Raw genomic sequence first — 18802 nt, 5'->3', positions numbered from 1 at the left:
GGTGTGACCATTGAATTTTCTATGTCTGTGTGCACCAGCAGCATAACCTAAGAGTTAATGAAAAGATAAAGAAACACATGCAGATCCTGTTTTACAAAAACTCAGACTCAGCTATCTGTGTGTCCAAGCACCAACCCCTACAACAGGACAGAAGCCATTATGTAATGATGAACAATGCATCTTGGGAGCGATCCATCATCTCCTAATTCGATTACTCTCCCCGCTTATCAGATTTACATCCTTGCACAGGAACAGCATGTTTGAAATTTCATATTAGGCTGAGATTTTTTAATCCTTTTATCTCTTCTCTAAGATTGTCCATATTAACCTTTCAGAAAAGCTACACTAGCCCAGTGTAAAAGACACTGACAGAAAAGCAATAGACCCAGCACCAGAACAACAGTTTACTCCTGGATTAACAGAAAGACCCTTTATTTTCCTAAATTATTCTCATCAGTTATTTCTCCCTTTTTACACCACGTTTAGAGAACTGAATTTCACCCAGCTCTGCTGCAGCTTCAGTAACTATCAGTCCACATGCTTCTTTTCCATCAGCTCACCCAACACTGTCAGCTCCAGGCTGGTTGTGCTCGGTTCCTTGGGAGCTGAGCAGCTACCCACAGCCAGCTAGTGGCACAGCCAGGACATGAACCAGCAAAACCCCTGGCTGTAGGGCACAACCTTCACTCTGAGCCAAGACCTTTACTGGACAGGTTATTCAGGGGGGTTTCTGGTCTACAGTTTTAGTTTCTAGTTTATTAGGGCCAAGGGTTTGAACTGCCATGACAGATACGCCTCTGCACATCTGGGACACTGAAAACAGGTGTCAAAAGCACATCAAGCGCTGACTAGCCCAGGGGAGTCACAGACTCAACATACAGCACAATTCTCATTAAGCCTGCTTCTCAGTAACACCTGGGTTCCTTGTCTCAAAGACTTTCAACCTCCAGCTGCTCAGAAACATTGACAGAATGGTCACTGGGATGCAACGTAAATGTTCCCAACATTTAGGGCAAAAACGTGCTCAAAGCCCAGCAAGTACTGTGTGATCCACAGTCTAGGTGGAACACTATACCAGCACACTTACGAATCAGTACAGCACTACAGCAGAGTGAAGTCTTTCCAAAGAAAAAACTGGGAGAATCCTTCTATTCTTTCTGGAAAACTGACAGAACAGGCAGTAGCATTGTCACAGGTTGCTGTTCACTTTGGGGGTTCTGTGCTGATTTAGAAGAGATTCACAGTATGGTGGGATACAGAATGCAGGTGCCTGCTTGTGCAGTATTTTTAAGGAAGCTCATGACACAGCAGGGTATGTCCTTCACAAATGCATGACTCCCATTACTAGACAGCTCTTTAATGTGATGGGTTACAAGCAATGGTATTGATTACACCAGTGAACTGTCAATGTTTGAGCTGGGGGATGTGTGCAATTTCTGTTTCTGCTTTACATACAGCAAGAGCATTTCCACATGGTTCTGATGTCATTCATTGCTGAGGTTTAGAATTAGGGTTTCCACCTAACGTCTCCGTCCAGGAAGGTGTTTCTTACACAAAGTCCACATTTATCACATGTGTGTTTAACAGCTACAGTATCTAGGTCCTGATCCATGTCATCTGTCTGCATTTTATCTTGCACAGCGTAGGAACTCTTGAGCTGTGTGAAGTCGGTGTTTTTACTCATAATTATAGACCCTCCCCTGTCCTGTGTAACTAAGGTTTACACCTGGTTTTCAACATTTGTCATGTTTCTGTACCTGGATGAATAATAAGCAGATTGAGACAATGGATTTTAAAGGCGCTATATAAAAGTGTGTTATTGGTGTTAGTGTACGTTTATTTTGCGTTTAAGTGTGTCAGAGATGCTCAGGCTGGGAAATTCAGGTCATTTAAGGGTTTTAACGGGAAGCTGCTGATGTGGCTTCTGTTTGATAAAGTCCTCTAAATCACCTCCACTCTCTCACTGTCGTCAGCACTTTCCAGACAACTCCAAACCACAGTGAACCGGCGGAAGCCCTTCTCTCTAATGGACTGTAATAGGCTGCTGTTTACAGAATTCGGGTTTCCAAACATATTCTGTGCTGTCTGGCTCCACTCTTCAAGCCCCTCAACAGGCACAAACAAACCATTACATCAGACAGTCATTCCCCCTTAACGTGTCTAGCTTTCCAAGCTCTTTGCCTTGCACCAGGTCAGCACCTCTCTGAAGACCCCAAATGACCTCCATGCATCTAATTTTCCCAAACCGCGGTTCAATGTAGAACAGTTTCTTTTCCCTCCCTTCTTTGTTTATTTATAGATTAGTAACATTCAATGCAATGTGTGGCTTGAGGCACACAGCTTTGACAATCCCCCTGTTAATGCCCTCTTGCAGCCAGTGTTCTGAGCATTGACAGTGACCACCCTGTTCCAAAACCTCCCATTCCTGAATCCTTGCAGATCCCAGCAGTGTGGTGGAGGCGCCTCTGTCCTCACCTATCCGCTGCTTTCCTTCCTCTTTCTCAGCTCATCCCTGCTTTCCCCACTGGGACCAGAGTCTGTACTTCCGGGGCAGAATCCTTATCCTTCTGAACGCATTCTGACTGGGAGAGAATTCCCGGAAAATGGGACAGGATGCGCCCGACAGCCCACCCCTCTGGAGGATTCTAAAAGAATTCTGAACGTACTGAAAAAAACAACGCGGGAACGTTGAAAAGGCAGCTGGCCTGCGGTGGCTTCCTGTCTCGAAAACGTTTCAGAATTTGTCTTTTTGTTGTTTGCTTTTGCTCCCCAGTGGTATTTTCGGCTGAACCTTTCAGCTGCAGCTGCACTAGAGGGACAAAGAGCGACTGGGCTGGTGTGGTCAGTGTGGTGTGGTCAGCTCTTCTCTCCTTACAGATCAGAGGGGCAGGGAACAGACAAACAGAGGAGGGACAGAAGGCCTCACAGCCCCACCACACTCCTGCACTCTTCATGGGCTTCATGGCTATTTGGAGTTCACTTGGTTTTCGTTCCCAGTGGATAGCAAAAGGCAAATCACAAGCAAACGGGTTTATTTTCTGTTATTTTCAGGCAAAGTATAAAGCTGATCTCTGGAGTCATCTGTCACCCTGTTGTTGTGCTGGTTCACCCAAAAGGCTTCCTGAGCAAATCCCTGCACTGGCTCCCAGAGTGCCTGCAGACAGCTTCAGAGAGGGAGTTTAAAGGCCAGGGAATGTTAGGCAGGAATGTGAAATCTTACGCTCCTCAGCTGGCTCATTTCCGTGTTGTTTTCATTTCCACAGCAAAATAATAATAATTTAAGACAACTGCTACATAGTGAGTGCGAAATAGCTGAATGGCTCAACTGCTTAATGTCATTGTTTATCTGAAGTATCAGAATTCTTCACATCAAACAGCCTACTGGATTACCAGGCAGTTTGTTTTTCTGTCCCCTTGGAAGCAATTCCAGTTTGAAAATGTGTTTCTAATCAAGACTTGACGGAGGATTTCAGAAGGTAATGCAGGCTGCTTGGTGAATTAAGTGGCGTGAGTTTTCCTTTCTGTCGTTGTTTGTTTGAACAATGTGGCTTAGAGAGCGAGCAGAATTAATTACGAGCCCAATTAAAAGTGTAATGACTAAGTCAGGGCGGCGTCTGGACGGGCTGTGGCGTTTTATTCAGGAACACTGTGAGCAGATCCCAGATTGCAAAGCCCTGAGATACTGGGATTCCAATGCAAACATTGTTTGAATTTTGTGGAGACCAGAATCAATTCCCTTAAGTCCAGGATAAGCACAGCCAGTTTCATATACCGGTATGTTGCAACTTGCCTGGCAAATAACTATTCCTGTTTAATGTTTAATATTCCCGGAGTGATCCAGGAGAGAGGAGAATTATAGGGCTTTTATTTCCAGATGCAATGTAAGCAATAGCCCTGTTTTTCATGGAGTTTTAAAAGGACAAGCCTTTCAAACACACACCCTTCCTAACAATACATATAGGGAATTTTCCCAGGCTCTTTTGTTGACTTTCCGTCCTCCTCCTCTGTCCCAGCCCTTGCGACAGCTGCTTGGATCCCTTCTCACACTGGAGAGTGGGATTGTGATCGGCTTGTCTATATAGCCGGGCTGTTGCTCCCTCAACCAATTGGATCATGGCCCAACACAGGCACCAGTATCTCAAATTGCCCACCTGCTAGAAAAATCATTATTGCAAGCTAATGAGTTGATTTCTGTCCGGCTCTTACGTAGAGCAGACGGGAAGACACATCTAATTAATAAAATGGGTGGTCATCAGTGAAAATGGGGACATCTTGAATTTGAAAAATCCTTACTTGCATTTTTATATCCATTCTTTTTTCTAACTGCTTCTTCCAGTTCAGGGTTGTGGGGGAGCCGGAGCCTATCCGAGCAAGCAACAGGCAGGAATCAGGATACACCCTGGACAGGACGCAAGTCCATCTCAGGGCAGGGATAGGGACACTCACTAAACTCACAGAACCTACTAGCATGTGTTTGGACTGTAGGAGGACACCCACGTGAACATGGGGAGAATATATAAATCCCCAGTATCCCAGCCCTGAGACCCATTCAGCCTCACGGACAATGAGTAGTATTAGTGTTCATGCTGGATTTGTGACAATCATAATCCAATTAAAGCAGCCCAGCCTTGTTTGTTAAAAGATATTGTTGTAAAACTATTTGAACTGCGTTACCCTAATCTGAGTTAAGACAGCAGATTTACTGAATTAGGATGTCTCCCTTTGACCATGTCCCAGCAGATACAATAATCGCGACCAAATCCCAACATTTGGTCAGATTAGTTAATAGGATTTCTCATGACAAAGAAACAAAGATGTAAAAAAGTCACCAGATGTCCAAAGCAGCTCCTTGCTATACTGTTGGATACTCTTTGAGGAGTTTACATATTTATACCCTACAGATGAAATGACCTAATTTGAAATTGGAGATTGTAGAATTCGAGATCGATTTGTTTAGACTGCCACGTCATGTCTGAAGTAAATGATGGAAATATTCAGCTTTCTGACAACATACTGTACCCCTTCTACAAATACTGTCCTGCAAAAACATCTGTGTGCTATAGAAAACCAATACTCCACACACTGCTGAGTTTCTGGCTGATTTGTGTAGAATGTGAGGCGCTGGTTTTTGGTGAAGGCAAGGTTTTTTGTTTACAGCACCTGCATTGAGATTAGGTGCAGATGAGGTAACTTAACAGTAAAGAAGTCATAAATAGTATATCACATCTGGGTGAACACAATGCAGGAACCTCAACAGCTCTCATGCAGAGTCTGTAGATTCTGAAGCAGAACAAATGATGCATGTAAATGGAATACTTATGCTGTAAAATGAAAAAAAGCAATCACGCACACCATGATCCCATTTTCAGCACTTTCAATAAAAAGAGGTGTGGGTGGCAAAATGAACTTCATTCATGTCACATGGTGACATTGACCCACAGCCTGACTCAGATCTGCCAGGAAAGCCATTTCCCATCCACTGGGCCTTGCTGGGCTCACTGGCTATGCAGTGCCCTGCTGTTTCCTGCAGTTTCCCTTCTTACCTGTGCTTGTCTTTGAGTCTAGCCCTGATTTCTGCTGAAAGCTCATTTTCTGGTGGTCCTGTGGCCCTCACACACTGGTAGCCTGGATCAAAACCCTGAGGGAACTCTAGCACTTCCACATTAAGGTTGCGTCTCTTAAATATGCCATCAGTTCAGGACACTGATAGGAAATAACAGGGTGAAACTTATCACCCCCCACCCTCTCAGTGCTTCAGTGCTGAAAGAAGATACATTAAACATCTGATGGCACACAAAATGATGGACACTGTGAGGTCCAAACTATAGTTACAGCAGCGTTCTGCCCCAGGGCTGTGTCTGTGGAGCATGATCCCAGAGCTCATTCCTGCTGTACCGACAGTGGGGCAGAAGGACAGTAACCTTCACTCTTCCCTGTCACTGCTGGCTGGTCATTAATGAATATTTAACCCCAGACCAAGCTGGGAAGAATTAAACATGTGGCATGAGGGATTGTAATCACTTGTGTGTGTGCGCCACTGAGAAGCAGCAAATGTTTCTTTTCTCCTTGACGTGACGCCAAACAGAACACAATGTTTCAGCGCATTGCTTTCACCAATAACCACCCGCCAAACACCCTCCCCCAGCTCTGATTTATCTGCGAGACTGAGGTCTTTGTCTCAGACTCCACAAATGTTTTAAATGAAAAAGTCTTAAAGGACCCTGGTGGATTTCTTTACCTTCATAACGTCCATATGGTTTAGCTCTTCCCATTTCGCAAGTTGGTTGTTACATTACTCTGCTTTCGCTCTGTGACCAGAACGGTATTGTTGATGTTGCTTTAATGGAATATTTCCTGTACTACAACAACCTGTGAACTCCTGACATTGCGAATCTATAAATCCCCAGTATGAGATATGACACATGTTCCCAGATTCAAGCCTTCACCCCTGCTAAAGAAAAGAGTCTTTAAATAAAGGAGAAAATTACTTTAGCAGGGCAGGACTGGAAAGCCGCACTTCTTTATTGTTAACACAACTGTGTGAAATAGGTTTGTGTTGCACTGCAGGAGCTTCTGACTCACCAAGAGGCTGGGCTCTTGAATTAAGCGCTAGGTTAAGACACTGTGGATGAGACTTAAAACCGAGGTCCTGGCTCTCTGTGGTCATTGGAAATATCAGGGTGTTTCTCAGTTACTCCGGTGTCCTGGTCTAATTTGCCCCTGGCCTTTACCAATCATGGCCTCCCAGTAATCCCCATCTCTGAACGGGCTTCATCACTCTGCTCTTCTCCCCACCGAGAGCTGGTGTGTGGTGCTGATGCATTGGTACACTTTGGTTGGTGCACTTTGGCTGCTGTTGCATCATCCAGCTGGGGGTGGTGTTGAAGGGAGTATCCAGAAAGGGACAACATAACTGCAAGTTTATTATTATTATTATTATTATTATTATTATTATTATTATTATTATTATTATTATTATTATTATTGTTATTTTTATTATTATTAAAGTGTGTGAGTTTGCCATGGGAAGAGTTTATAGTTAAACAGTAAACGTTTTATCAGCTTTATCATGTTCATGCCAAAATTTCATTAGCTTTACAGTAGTTTCCTGGGATACATGCATCATATTTTCCCCCTCTTTATTTGCTCTATATCTCACTGCAGAAGTCAGCGGGAAGGCTTTCGAAGTCTGACTGGTCAATTGAATTGCCAGAAATTAGCGTCACCCCTCTGCTCGCCACCAGCCGACACTGACTGGTTGCTTTTACTTGTGATCCCTGCAAATTCGGTTTGGCGTCCGTCCCTTTGTTCTTAATCCCAGCGTCTGGCGCGGGATGGCTCCCCCGGGGTGTCGGAGGAGCCCCTCGGGAGACGTCGAGGGGCTCGTGGTCAGCGCCGCGGAGCACATGCACAGGCGGCTCCACTCAATGCGCTCATTCACAGCGCGCGTCTCGTAAACAGGAAGAGCTCTCGAAGTGACAGGACAGAGCGGAGTTCGGAAAGGCAAGAGCCCCGGAACAGAGGCATATTCTCTCTGCCCCCCAACAAGACGATAAGAACTGCTGTGGGAGAAAAGTGCCCCTTTGTAGTGGATAGCAATTAAAGTGTCATTCTCTCCTCTGTAGCTGCAAGGATATTTTTAACCGACATGGTTTTCTTTTTCATTTTGTCCTCACTCATCCCCTGTGGTTTACCAAACTACTTAACTTCACAAAACTTCTAAAAGTAAGAATTGCTTCAGAGGTCTTCATTTTTAGGACAGTGAGGCTGATGGGGTAGAGTATCACAGTGAACTCTAACTTGATAGGCAGAAGACACGCTTCCTGATAGTTACAGGGCACATCCACACTGTTTGTGCAGCAGGCAGTGAGTGGGCCAGAGTGCTCATTCTTGTTACAGGGGCATAGATGTGCGTATATTCCTCAGTGTTTAAGCTATTTCAAAAAGGTAAGGCACTGTAGACCTTGACATTGTAAAAATGTGTGTGTGAGAGAGAGGGAGAGACAGAATGTTTACAAGGAAACGTGATCCCAGTAGATCAATGCTGGGATCACAGAAATTGCAATGTGTGAAACTTGAACTTGTGCTTTGTGCTTTGACTGAAATCCTCGTAAGAGCTTGGGCAAGAATTCAATTGCTTCCTAGCGCTCAAAGCCTGAGTAGTGATTAACTCTTGAAGCGCAACAAAAACTGAAACAATTTTCTTGTGCCAACACAGCACTGGAATTGCTTCTCAAAGCAGGTGTATAGTACATGTTTGTCAGCATTGTCAAAACGTTAGTAGTTCAAGTAGGTAGCTGCGTCAACATGTGTAGGCTGCAAAGGAACAAGTGAAGATTTATTCATGCTGAGAAGAGAAGAAAAACACAATGTTTCGGTTGTGGAGCCTTCTTCAGGTGTGAAGTTGAACACCCCACAGTCGAAATGTGTTTCTTTTCTTCTCTTTTCAGCATGGAATAAACCTTTACTAGTTCCATTGTCAAGACAGTTACTGGGACAACAAAACACAACGACAACACTGCAGTATCTACTGTAGTTTCTAATTGTGCGCCTGGTTTTGATGTAAGATGTAAGTAAGATGTAAATGTATGGTGATGTGGGGTAAAATAATCTCCTGACAGGAGTCGGGTAAAGAATTGTCTGCAAAGAATTGTATTGTTATTTAAATAATGGGAAAAATGATTATGCTCTTGGATGAGCAAGCTGAAAATAGTGGCATTGTCTATTTGGTAGAGATATCGCCCCTTAAATAATTTACATGAAGAGTTCTGCACACGGTAAAATAGTGAACAATTTAAGCTTCCCCAGTAATAATCACTGCCTGTACCCCACAGGGCTGTACTGTCCTTGTGAGGGGTTGCACAATGGGCCAGTTTTCAGACACACAAGTGAGCTCATCAGAACTGAATGTCTTCACAGGAGGATGAATACTTTCGGATGATGTGCAACTTTTTTAACAGCCCCCTTCCCTCCCCCCAAAAAAGAAAAAAGACTCAATCTCTCATTTGTTCAGCATGGACTCTGCTCTGTAATTAGGATGATTGGTGCCTGAGGTTCAGCTCCCGGCATTGAAGAGCCCTACCGACTGTAATGCAGATCATTCAGACTGCGTGGCGTAAGGTAGGTTAATGCTTACTGACCAATGGCTGCAATCAGACTCAATCAGGATTTACATCGTGAGCAGCTTCAAGCAAGGGGAAACAGGACCGAATCAGATTCTGTACTTTTATACTGAGCCATTATATCTGCACTGAATATGTTTTGCATTTTATTAAAATATCTGTAAACGAGAAGGCACAATGAATATGTACGGCTGAAAGGCCTCAAGTCTTACATTTTTAACAAAAGTAATCATTTCACACTTTCAAATCCCTGTGTAAAATAAAATGTAAGTATTGCCACCACCTCAGGTCTCTTTAGACTTAAAAGCTATTGGAGATTCTTCTCACCAGCCAGCTTTCTTTATTCCTTAGTATCTGAGCCAGAGCTGCAAATAATTCTACCCTCGATGATTTTCTCCAGATGGTCAGAAACCTGTCCATAACAAAATGAACATAGTCTCCGTGGAAACAAAAGTACCTGTTGCCAGCGGTGACACAGCTGCAGCCCTGACTGGCTGCTGATTCAGGCACTCTCCACCAATCTCCCCATTACAGGCACTCCTCAGCTCCACAGGCAAACTTGCAGCTATTCTGCAGCTCTAACCACATATTAGGAATACCCTGCTTTCAGGATTGAAGGGAAAACCTTCTTTCTGGGCACACAGATAGCAACAGAATGCTGTGTCCCACATAAAATACACCAAGATTGAACTCTGATCAAACTGGAACAAACGCTTGCTGTATTGCCGTTCGCTGTCAATTTGCAATGCCCTCTGACAGGGTGGCTGTAATTGTGCTCTGTGACCAAAAATACCTTCATTGCATAGCTGGTTGGTTCACTTCAGGTCTTTAAAGGTGCTCACTATTGCATAAGTTGTACTACTAAAGCACAAAGGTTTGCATGTTTAAGATTAAATTAACTAACTGAGCAAAAGCAAGTAGTGTTTTACTTACTTACTGAGCTAGATGGACTGAACCGTTCTTATGTTCTGAACTGCCCCTATCTGGCAGATTCAATCTGTAGACACTAACATCGTTAAGGCGTCTATTTCTAGTGTGCGTGTGTGTGTGTGCATGTGTCTGTGTGTGTAAGTGTGTGTATGTTTGTGGGTAAGTGTGTTTGTGTGAGTGTGTGTGTGTCCCTGTGTCTGTGTCCATGTGCGCGAGTGTGTGTGTTTCCGTGTGCGTGCGCTTGCAGGATACAGGAAGGAGGGAGGGGAGGGGTGGCCCCGTCTTCAGGGACAGCAGGGCTCAGATGTTAAGTGATGCGAGTCCCTTGTTAACCCAGGGCAAGAGGGGTCTGCCTGCGTGTCAGGAGCAGCTGAGGCCTGGATCCTCAGAGATGTCTGTCTCCCAGAGAGCCGAGCAGGAAGGCACAGAGACCACAGCCCTTGGCCCCACGGTTCACTGCAGCTGTGTCTCTGGCCCCCAGCCCACCAGCTACGATCCATCCGCCACGCTGTCACCCTTACCCAGCCGCCTCTCTGTGTGCGGACACACCGGCACTTCGTTTCTCAGTCTTACAGGGCTCCACTGCCACGGCTGCTTCTCACTGCGGCTTTTTGGAGGGACAAAAGTTGCCTGAGCTTCAGAAGTTGCTCTGCAACAGGAAGTACACCCAGAAGCCATTTTTTGCCACTTCCAAGGTGTTTCAGTGTCATGAAACTAAACTGGAGATGAGGTTGGGCGAGAAGGGTCAGTAACTTCAAACTCACCCAGATGTTGTTGACCGAGACACCTGAGGCCTAGTAACTGTTAGAACTTTCTAAACACTCTGGGTCGGATTGGAAAAGCTCCTAGGCATGGATTTAACGTAGGCAGTGACAAATCACAGCAATTAGAATTAGCAGGAGCAATGATCATAGCTCAGTCTGGAAATCACTGAACTAGTCCACAGTGTTCCATGATGTAGGCCATAAGAAAACATGGCACCGTAGTGGTTGCAAGTGTTGCGATGGTTTGGTATTTATTACCATAGTACCAAAGTACTGTAATACCACAGTACCCTTTACTGTGATTAATGATGACATGCTGCCAGGGCTAAGCTGAGCTGTTTTCTTGCCTTGGTCAACCACAACGCAGCGCTGTTAACCCAGGGGAAGAACCAGCGGGGCACTTGCACCCACTGAGTTTGTCGCTCCGGACAGTGGTTGCAGGTTCATGGTTACGCAGAACAATGGAGATCCTGTGGGCCCCAGGGTCTCGCTCGGGAACACGCGAAACTCTGCGTCTGGTTCCTCCCAGCCCTAGCCCCAGGCCCGCTCCGCTCTCAGACTGAGAATTTAAAATCAGCGTCACACACAGCAGCGCAGTCTCCTCTAACAATACGTCTCTGTTCCCAGGCCAGGAATTCATGGTAAACAGATTTTAAAGCTGCACTGTCTGTGTGGCTCAGGCATGGTTTGACTTTTATTTTATCGTGTGCTGGAGCACAACTGCCATGGCTGAGTATGGAGATGTGCTAATTGTACTCTTCCAGCAGGCACTGCGTCCCCATTTGGTGTCTACAGTAAATGCGTAGATCCTGGACTATTGTATATCCTTCAGAATCACCTTGTGAGTGCAGACAGGGCTCTTTCTGCATGCACTCTCCTGCAACAGCACGATGTGCTCGTTACGTGTTACTGCAAAAGCTCACCAGCCAGCCTAAAGTGTAAATATATAAATATTGATCTGACAGCACAGGGCGAACAGGGCAAATATTTCCTTTGAAACTCACATACAAGTGAGTGACATTTACTCTGTAAACCTGTCCATCCTGCAACAAAGAAGACTTCTTAGGAAGCTGACAAAAAGCAAGTACAAAAGCTTTGCACATCAACAGGGCCAGACGCAGGTGCTCAATGCTGAAGAGAGAGACATGCATACCACATGCATTTTAGTTCATACCAGTAAAAAAAGTCCAGTAGGAAAATGGGACAATTTCACATTTGAGGGTGGGGTGAATTATTTTAATATGGTGGGCTGACCTACATCATAACCACAGAAGTCACAATAACACCCAGGCTTACTGCTTCTCTTGCCAGCTAGCATGTTTTCTTAAAAGCGAGACATTTATGTTACAGATTTGTTTAGTAAATAGAGATAGCAGCACATGTCCATTGCTTATATTTAAGGTTTAAAAAATATCATGTGAGTCTACAGTACGTACACTATTGCTCGCTTTTATGTGCTGTAATGTATCTAACGCATTGTTGCAAATCGCTGTGCATCCTGCTTCATGTAGATCTTTTCTTGCTGCCCTGTGTGCACTTATTATGCAGAGGTGTAAGGCTGATTCCTCCATGCCTGGACAAACAAAGTGTCTTACCACTTATCTTCAATTCAGTGCTCTCTACCTGGTGAATGAGCTGTGCCTTAAACACAAAGGTTTAAACATTCAGATTCAGATTCAGTATTCTTTGCTGATACAATTTGGAGCAATTTCTTTCTTAACGGCAGTGATTTTCTCCTGTGAGAGTGGTGCGCAGCAGGGATTGGTATATTTTACAGAGTGATCGGCGCTTTCCTCATCACTGACTGAGCAGCTGGTATCGGCGATTGCTGTAAATTACAAGTCAGTGGGAACACTTTCTGCCACTGAGTGCTGCTGTAAGAATAACATTATTGTTTGACATGACTCGCTCATTTTACTTCCTGCAATCTTTAATGAATCCTTCTGTCTCACTGCCTCTCTTTTCTCTCTGTGTAGCTGATGGAGGTGAGTACTCTACAGATGCATCCTGTCTACTTAAGGGGTGCTGATCTGACAGTTTGTTAGAGGGTACAGTGGGAAATGTCACTTCTTCTTCCAGCTAGACACCTGGGTCTAATTTAGATTCAGACATTTATTCAAAATATCTCCCCCCCACCTCACTGCACCTTGACCTCTCCCATGAGGTTTCTGTGTCTGATCAGTTCCTGTCATGGGGTTCTCGCTCCTTCTTCGCCTGCTTCACATGACAGTAATACAAATCTGTAAATCTGTATAATCACAGGCTTTTCATATTGAGGTCAAAAAAGCAGCACACTTTGAATTTTTCATTCACTGTTTTTTATGATTTTCAGATGGAGTACTTGGCATCATGCATGCGTGTTTTCGCTAGAGATATTATCGTGTATCTTTATTTTTAATCAGATTTCTTCTGCCTTTTCTAAGAGAATTCCTCACAGCGAGAGCCCAACTACACACTATTTGCTCACAGATCTTCTTTTGACCCCCCAAAAAAACCTCTTCAGAGTTATTACTCCCTTTCGCTGGAAGGAATCAGTTTCATTTAGGGCTGGCTCTGCTTTTACTAACGCATCTTATTGATAGAGAAGATCACGCAGGACTGAATGGGCCCTGTGTCTCTTTCTCTCCAGGCTTGCCGGCCTGTGCACAAAAACATATTCCCCTTTAATTATACTCGGGGTGTGCGGGCCTAGGAACACATTGCCCCAGCCTGCTGTCCCAATTCATTCCACCTGCCTTTCCACATTGTATCAGATTCTCAACCTGCTCAGCTCTGAAACATGCACACCCACTCACTCAGCCCCCTCCCCACACACACATTCACACCCACATGCCTGCTGGGCTGCAGACAGCCAGGCTTTGCTTTGATTGACAAGCCCTCAGCTTTGTACAGTAATCCAAACACAAGACTTAAAAATGCATGGGAAAGACAGCAGGTTCTGAGGGATAAGGTGTAAGAGGGGGATGGAGTAACCATACAGCGCTTTAATCCAGTAACTAGACTTTTTTCTTGGTGCATAAGCGACAGTTTGTTTTCCCTGTACTTTCTGAAAGGTTCCTTCAGGGTTTTGAACAGAGTAAATACAGTCCCCGCTTGTTTGCACAATGGCTTGCTCAGATCTTTGTTACTCTCCTGTGCCCATCTGAGTGGTTTTATTTTACTTAGACCCTTGTTAATACGTGGCACGGGAGAAGAATACTAATTGTGCTGTGTTTTTGCTGCAAATCTCCCTGCTCCTTTAATGAATTGAGAGGATTTGGCCTGCTTGCTGACTCCAGCCTGGCAGCGGCTTCTCCAGTGAGCTGGAGCCTGACCCAGGCTGGTCACCGTGCTCCAGTTCACTCAGGTGACTTTATCTGCTCACGGCAGCCCCTCTCCGCCCGCGATCAGACGCCACTGATTCTCTTACTCAGAGCATGAAGTCCTTTGTGACTGGCTAAGTCCTCTTTTCACCTTGCGGCTAGAACCAGCCAACAGATCCTTGCGTATACCCCCAGCAAGGAGAATTAGCCAGCATTTCCGGTTATTGTACAGTACACGCATCAATAACGGCTTTGCAGCCACGCAAAAGTTTGCTGTGCAAAGGGGCAGCACTTGGTGCAGTCAGAGTTCAAAGAGAGAGCAGCCAGCTGACACAGGGCTAATGCACACAGGGCGACAGGCACCAAACGAGTTCCTTTTCTTCAGACCCATGAGCACACCTGCCAGATCCCCCCAAACTCCTCTCCTCCAGTACAATCTGCAGAACGGGCAATAGCCACATAAGTAAACCCCTCCCTCCCTCTGCCCCTGCCTCCTCCATTCCCAGCTGCTTACCTTTGTGACAGTCATGCAGAATCCCGGAGAGGAGAGAGCTGACGTCTCTGAACGCTGAGCGGTGGGGATGACTGGGATGATCGCAAGGTCCGTGAGCGAGAGAGAGCGACAGGGAGAGAGAGAGAGGAAGGAGGGGGGCAGTCTGCTCTCACTCACTAAGTGGAAAACGCTTGCGTCCGCTGCCACTGCTGCTGCGGCAGTGAAGTAATCAGCGACCGTGCTTTACTACAACAGGAAGAAGCCCCCCCCTCTTCCTCCACCCCCCACCTTCTCTCCACTCCCCACACACGCTCCTCTCTCATCCTCCTCCCCTCTCCTCGCAATCTGATTAAAGGCGGACTTAATGTAGCTTACTGATGCGCTGCTCGGTGATGTCAGCGTGCACACGGAGAGCTGGGACAATGCAGCCCAGGGCAGGACAGGATGGAGGGGACGAGAGGTACGCTACGGGCAGACGAGCTGTCGGCCAGAGAGGCAGAGGACAGGAGATGGGCACCGGGCAGCGGCAGGAGAGAGGAGCAGCCCGAGAGAGAGGAGTTGCTGAATAACTGCCTTGAGGGAAATGCTTACTCGGGAGAAAGAGAGGGCAGGTTCATTGTCAGTGTGTGGTAGTGTGGGTGGCGCAAGCTTCAGTCAGCCAGGGGTGGTTTTCAGCTGAAGCTTTGCTCCGCGATTCTGCACAGGTGTCTCAGAGTGTTGTGTTTTTTGTGCAGCTGCCCAGGAAAATGTTTGGCGATTTCTCAGAGTCCACTTTGGTCCTAAAACACAAAAGGTCTTCCTGAAAAGCCCCCGTGGGGTTGGTGTAGTGAGGCTGGCTTAAAAAAGCACAGCTGGAGTTCCGCCTGTTTCATGTGCCTTTGCTCCTCACGTCTGTGCGATGCAAAAACAAAACAAATGTTGGAGGTAAAAACTTTTGTTAGGAAAAAAGTATTCCGTCTTGTTCTGCAGAGGGATGTCGCTAACGGCGTTGACCCGTTGGCGAGGAAGTGACCCTGATTCAGGCTGAAACAAGGTCAAACACATTTGGAAGGCAGGTCCAGCTCCTGTCCCCAAAGTAAGGTGAATTCTGCCGGGGATGAAAACGGCAGGCTGCTCGATGTCTGACTCAGATCACCCAGTTAAGGAGATAGCTGCAGAACACACTCCAATTGTTTTCAGGCAGAAGGAGAGGGAGACTGTGAGAATGGAGGTGGTAGTGGGGTTGGCAGAGAACTGGGTTTTCTGGTTACTGCGCTTGGAGTTTCCTCCGGGGTCCTGAGTGTAACTCCACCAGCCCCCACACTGAGGGTGTGCTGCCCTTCAGAAGGCACCCTATCTGTTACAGTACCTACAGTATATTCTTCTCACTCCGCTGGTTTGTTTTGGTCCTGGCCAGGAAATCCACTTTGGGGCTGGCGCGGAAACAATAGCCAAACTGCCGTGCTTCTGCAATGAGCAAAGACAAGGAAACACATGGAAGCTCGGCACTTTTCACAAGACAGAGGCTGATGAACGGCCATGTCTCTTTGCCTAGTCCCACGCTGCTTGTTGAACAGGGGCTCTCGGCTGAGTACCCCTAGCCCTATTAGAACGTAGTCGGTGTGAGAACAGGCATGCTATGCTGTCTCCTGGTCAGGCACAATCACCTCTTCATTGTTTTACCCAGGCTGCAGCTGCCTGAGCCGAGCCCCAGCGGATGAATCGGAAGGCTGGAGCGTTTCCTGTGTCTCGCCTGCCCCCTGTGATCCTGGTCCCTTGTCTCCCTGGACTTGTGGGGACCGCGCACTCCCCTGCCTCACACTGCCGCTGGCTCTGTGCAGGGAGAGCTCTGTGTGTGCAGCTCCCCCACACGAGCTCATACAGCACATTCCCACCCCTCTTCGCTACCAGCTTGCAATGCTGGTGTCGCACGCATGCAGATTCTGTAATCAGGGGATGTGAAAAGTAGCTCCGTGCCCTAACTTAGTAGTGTTTAGCCTGAATTGTGAATTACAAGATTATGAAGTGCATACAAGACACTTGGAGCCATCAGCCTGAACTTGACTTTGGATTAGTCGCTCAGTGCGCATGGTTCTAGTGTGTGCCTGCAAGGGATAGAGAAGTGTTCATTCATGACTTCGGTTTTGCAGCAGACGGGAGCTGAATTCGGATATCAGGGCCCTCAGAAAGCCCGAGTCTCGGGTGTCTCTTTAATTCCTGCTGCTCAGTTCAGAGATCTGTTCTGGGACTCGTTCCTTCATGGCTGGTCATTCGATTATAAGATGTGAAAAACCGTAAAGTTAAAAAGTATAAACAGAGAACGTGTTTACTGAACCCTAGGGGCTCACCTGGGCCAGAGCTTATCCAGTGTCTGGAGCTGATATGGAAAGTGTTACCCCCTTGTTGGATAGGAGGTTACCCCCAGCCATGCTGATACCCCGTTATACAGCTGGAAGGACTTCTGGTTATGAGACTAAACCCCTAATCACTACTCGATTCTGCCCTTTACTATCGAATCATTCCAATTTTAAAATTTGACTAGTTATAACCTTTCATGGTAGTAAATGAGAAAAATCTTCCATTTTCTCAATTACACATAAAATGCTGTTAATAGCTATCCCCATGTAAAACCAGGGTAATAGCGAATCACAGTGTTGCGATTTAACAGGTGTCTTGCTGCCATGTTCGCGCTGTTTAGGTATACCCCTATTAACATAAAGATGCAATGTTATGGAAATCATTTATGATTGCTGTCAATTATTTTATTGAGCCAAATTTCATCAGATATTCTTCGATGGGGTTAGGACTGACAGGCTGGAAAATATTGACAAAACTCTTAAATATCAATTTAACCTCACAATCGGTGATTCGGAAAATGTCCGGACAGTGACATCGTAGGCAACACCTCCATCTAGTGGTGAGTAGTGTGTACTGCTGAGGTTTCCCACCAGCCACCACACGCAGCTGTGGCTGCAAGCGAAAGCGGAGAGAAAACTGAGGTCTCGTCGTTTTAGGATTTCGTTTAGTTTTAACTTAGGGAAATCAAAAAATAGTTTTGAAGGGTGTGTTTTCACCCTAGACCTGGGGACCGGGCCGTTTCCTAACGTCAGGATGGCCGAGCGGTCTAAGGCGCTGCGTTCAGGTCGCAGTCTCCCCTGGAGGCGTGGGTTCGAATCCCACTCCTGACAAGCGTGTTTTGATGTGGCAGTGTGGAACAAGCTACCCAGTCACATCGGGGGTCTGGCTTCTTTCAGGGAAGGCTGGGTAAAACCCCTGGTTACCGGAATTTGTTAAACTACAATTAGCTTCCACACAGAGACAGCTGAATCTACAAGATTTTAGCGCGCTTGTAATAATACTTATGTGGCACATTGGTCTGTTCTGCCCTTGCGATGTGTGGATGTTTGCCTCATTTGCCTAGACTTCGTGCGGTATTTTAAGGAGCGGTAATTACAGCGGAACGGTAATGTCAGTTTGCGGCCATGACAATTATCCGCCTTTTTTCGCCCGCCCACGTTTTCTGTCTTTCACTGAACAAAATTGCCGTTGCTTAGCTGAATCGTGCGAAACAGCTCATGTTTACGAAGAATGTGTTCTACACCAGATACGAAACTCTTGGTGCTGAGTTTGAGAGAAACCTGGAGTGTCGGACTGCGGGGTTTCTGTAGCTCCATTCTCTGAGTGTGGTCCTCAAGCACATTGGAGGTCCCTGTTTCTAGTGCTTCCCAACGTAGAAGGGTTTGTGCCTTCTGCTCATTGTAGCCTCCTTATTTTCTCTCTTGGGCACAAGCGGGCTCGGTAACAATACTTAAGAAATGAGTCGCACACAAGCACCTACAGTCATGCGTTATGGTCACTTGTTTTAAAGACAAAGCAGCGAAATTAAGAACCGTTACAAACGAGAGGAGGCTATTCAGCCCGTTTGGTAGTTTGCCGCTAACTGGTCCAAGGCCTTTTCCAGCCATCTCTTAAAATACGCCAGGGTATCAGCTTCAACAGCATGGTTGGGCAGCCTGTTCCCTACTCCCACAACCCTTTGGGTAAAGAAGTGCCTCGTGTTCTGAGTTTTAAATGCACTGCCACATAGTTTTGGAGTACTTAAAGTCAGAAAGTCCATCTCAGCTATGTAATCCCCTAGTCATTAAAATCCACAGAATGACTCGCAAACTGGATTGCTAGCAAACTCTTTTGAGGTATCAGGTGCTGTAGACT

General features: G+C 46.1%; 1 protein-coding gene and 1 non-coding gene across 2 annotated transcripts in view; one reads left to right on the top strand and one right to left on the bottom strand.

The window, feature by feature from the left end:
- The window catches only part of LOC148659163 (coronin-2B), a 53311-nt gene extending 38374 nt beyond the window's left edge, over positions 1 to 14937 (bottom strand). Inside the window, exon 1 of the mRNA XM_088641122.1 lies at positions 14633 to 14937. Within this exon, the coding sequence (XP_088497248.1) occupies positions 14633 to 14647 (15 nt within the window). The 5' untranslated portion in view covers positions 14648 to 14937. The remainder of the gene's footprint in view (positions 1 to 14632) is intronic.
- Positions 14938 to 17695: 2758 nt separating this feature from the next.
- Positions 17696 to 17778, top strand: trnal-cag (transfer RNA leucine (anticodon CAG)). Its single transcript has one exon. It is a non-coding gene; the product is annotated as a tRNA-Leu (tRNA).
- The last annotated feature ends 1024 nt before the right edge of the window (positions 17779 to 18802 follow it).

This window comes from Lepisosteus platostomus, chromosome 7, assembly GCF_059453375.1.
Source record: "Lepisosteus platostomus isolate fLepPlt1 chromosome 7, fLepPlt1.hap1, whole genome shotgun sequence".
Classification (NCBI taxonomy): domain Eukaryota; kingdom Metazoa; phylum Chordata; class Actinopteri; order Semionotiformes; family Lepisosteidae; genus Lepisosteus; species Lepisosteus platostomus.
Note: the sequence above shows the minus strand (reverse complement) of the source record. Positions and strands in the feature narration are given on the sequence as shown.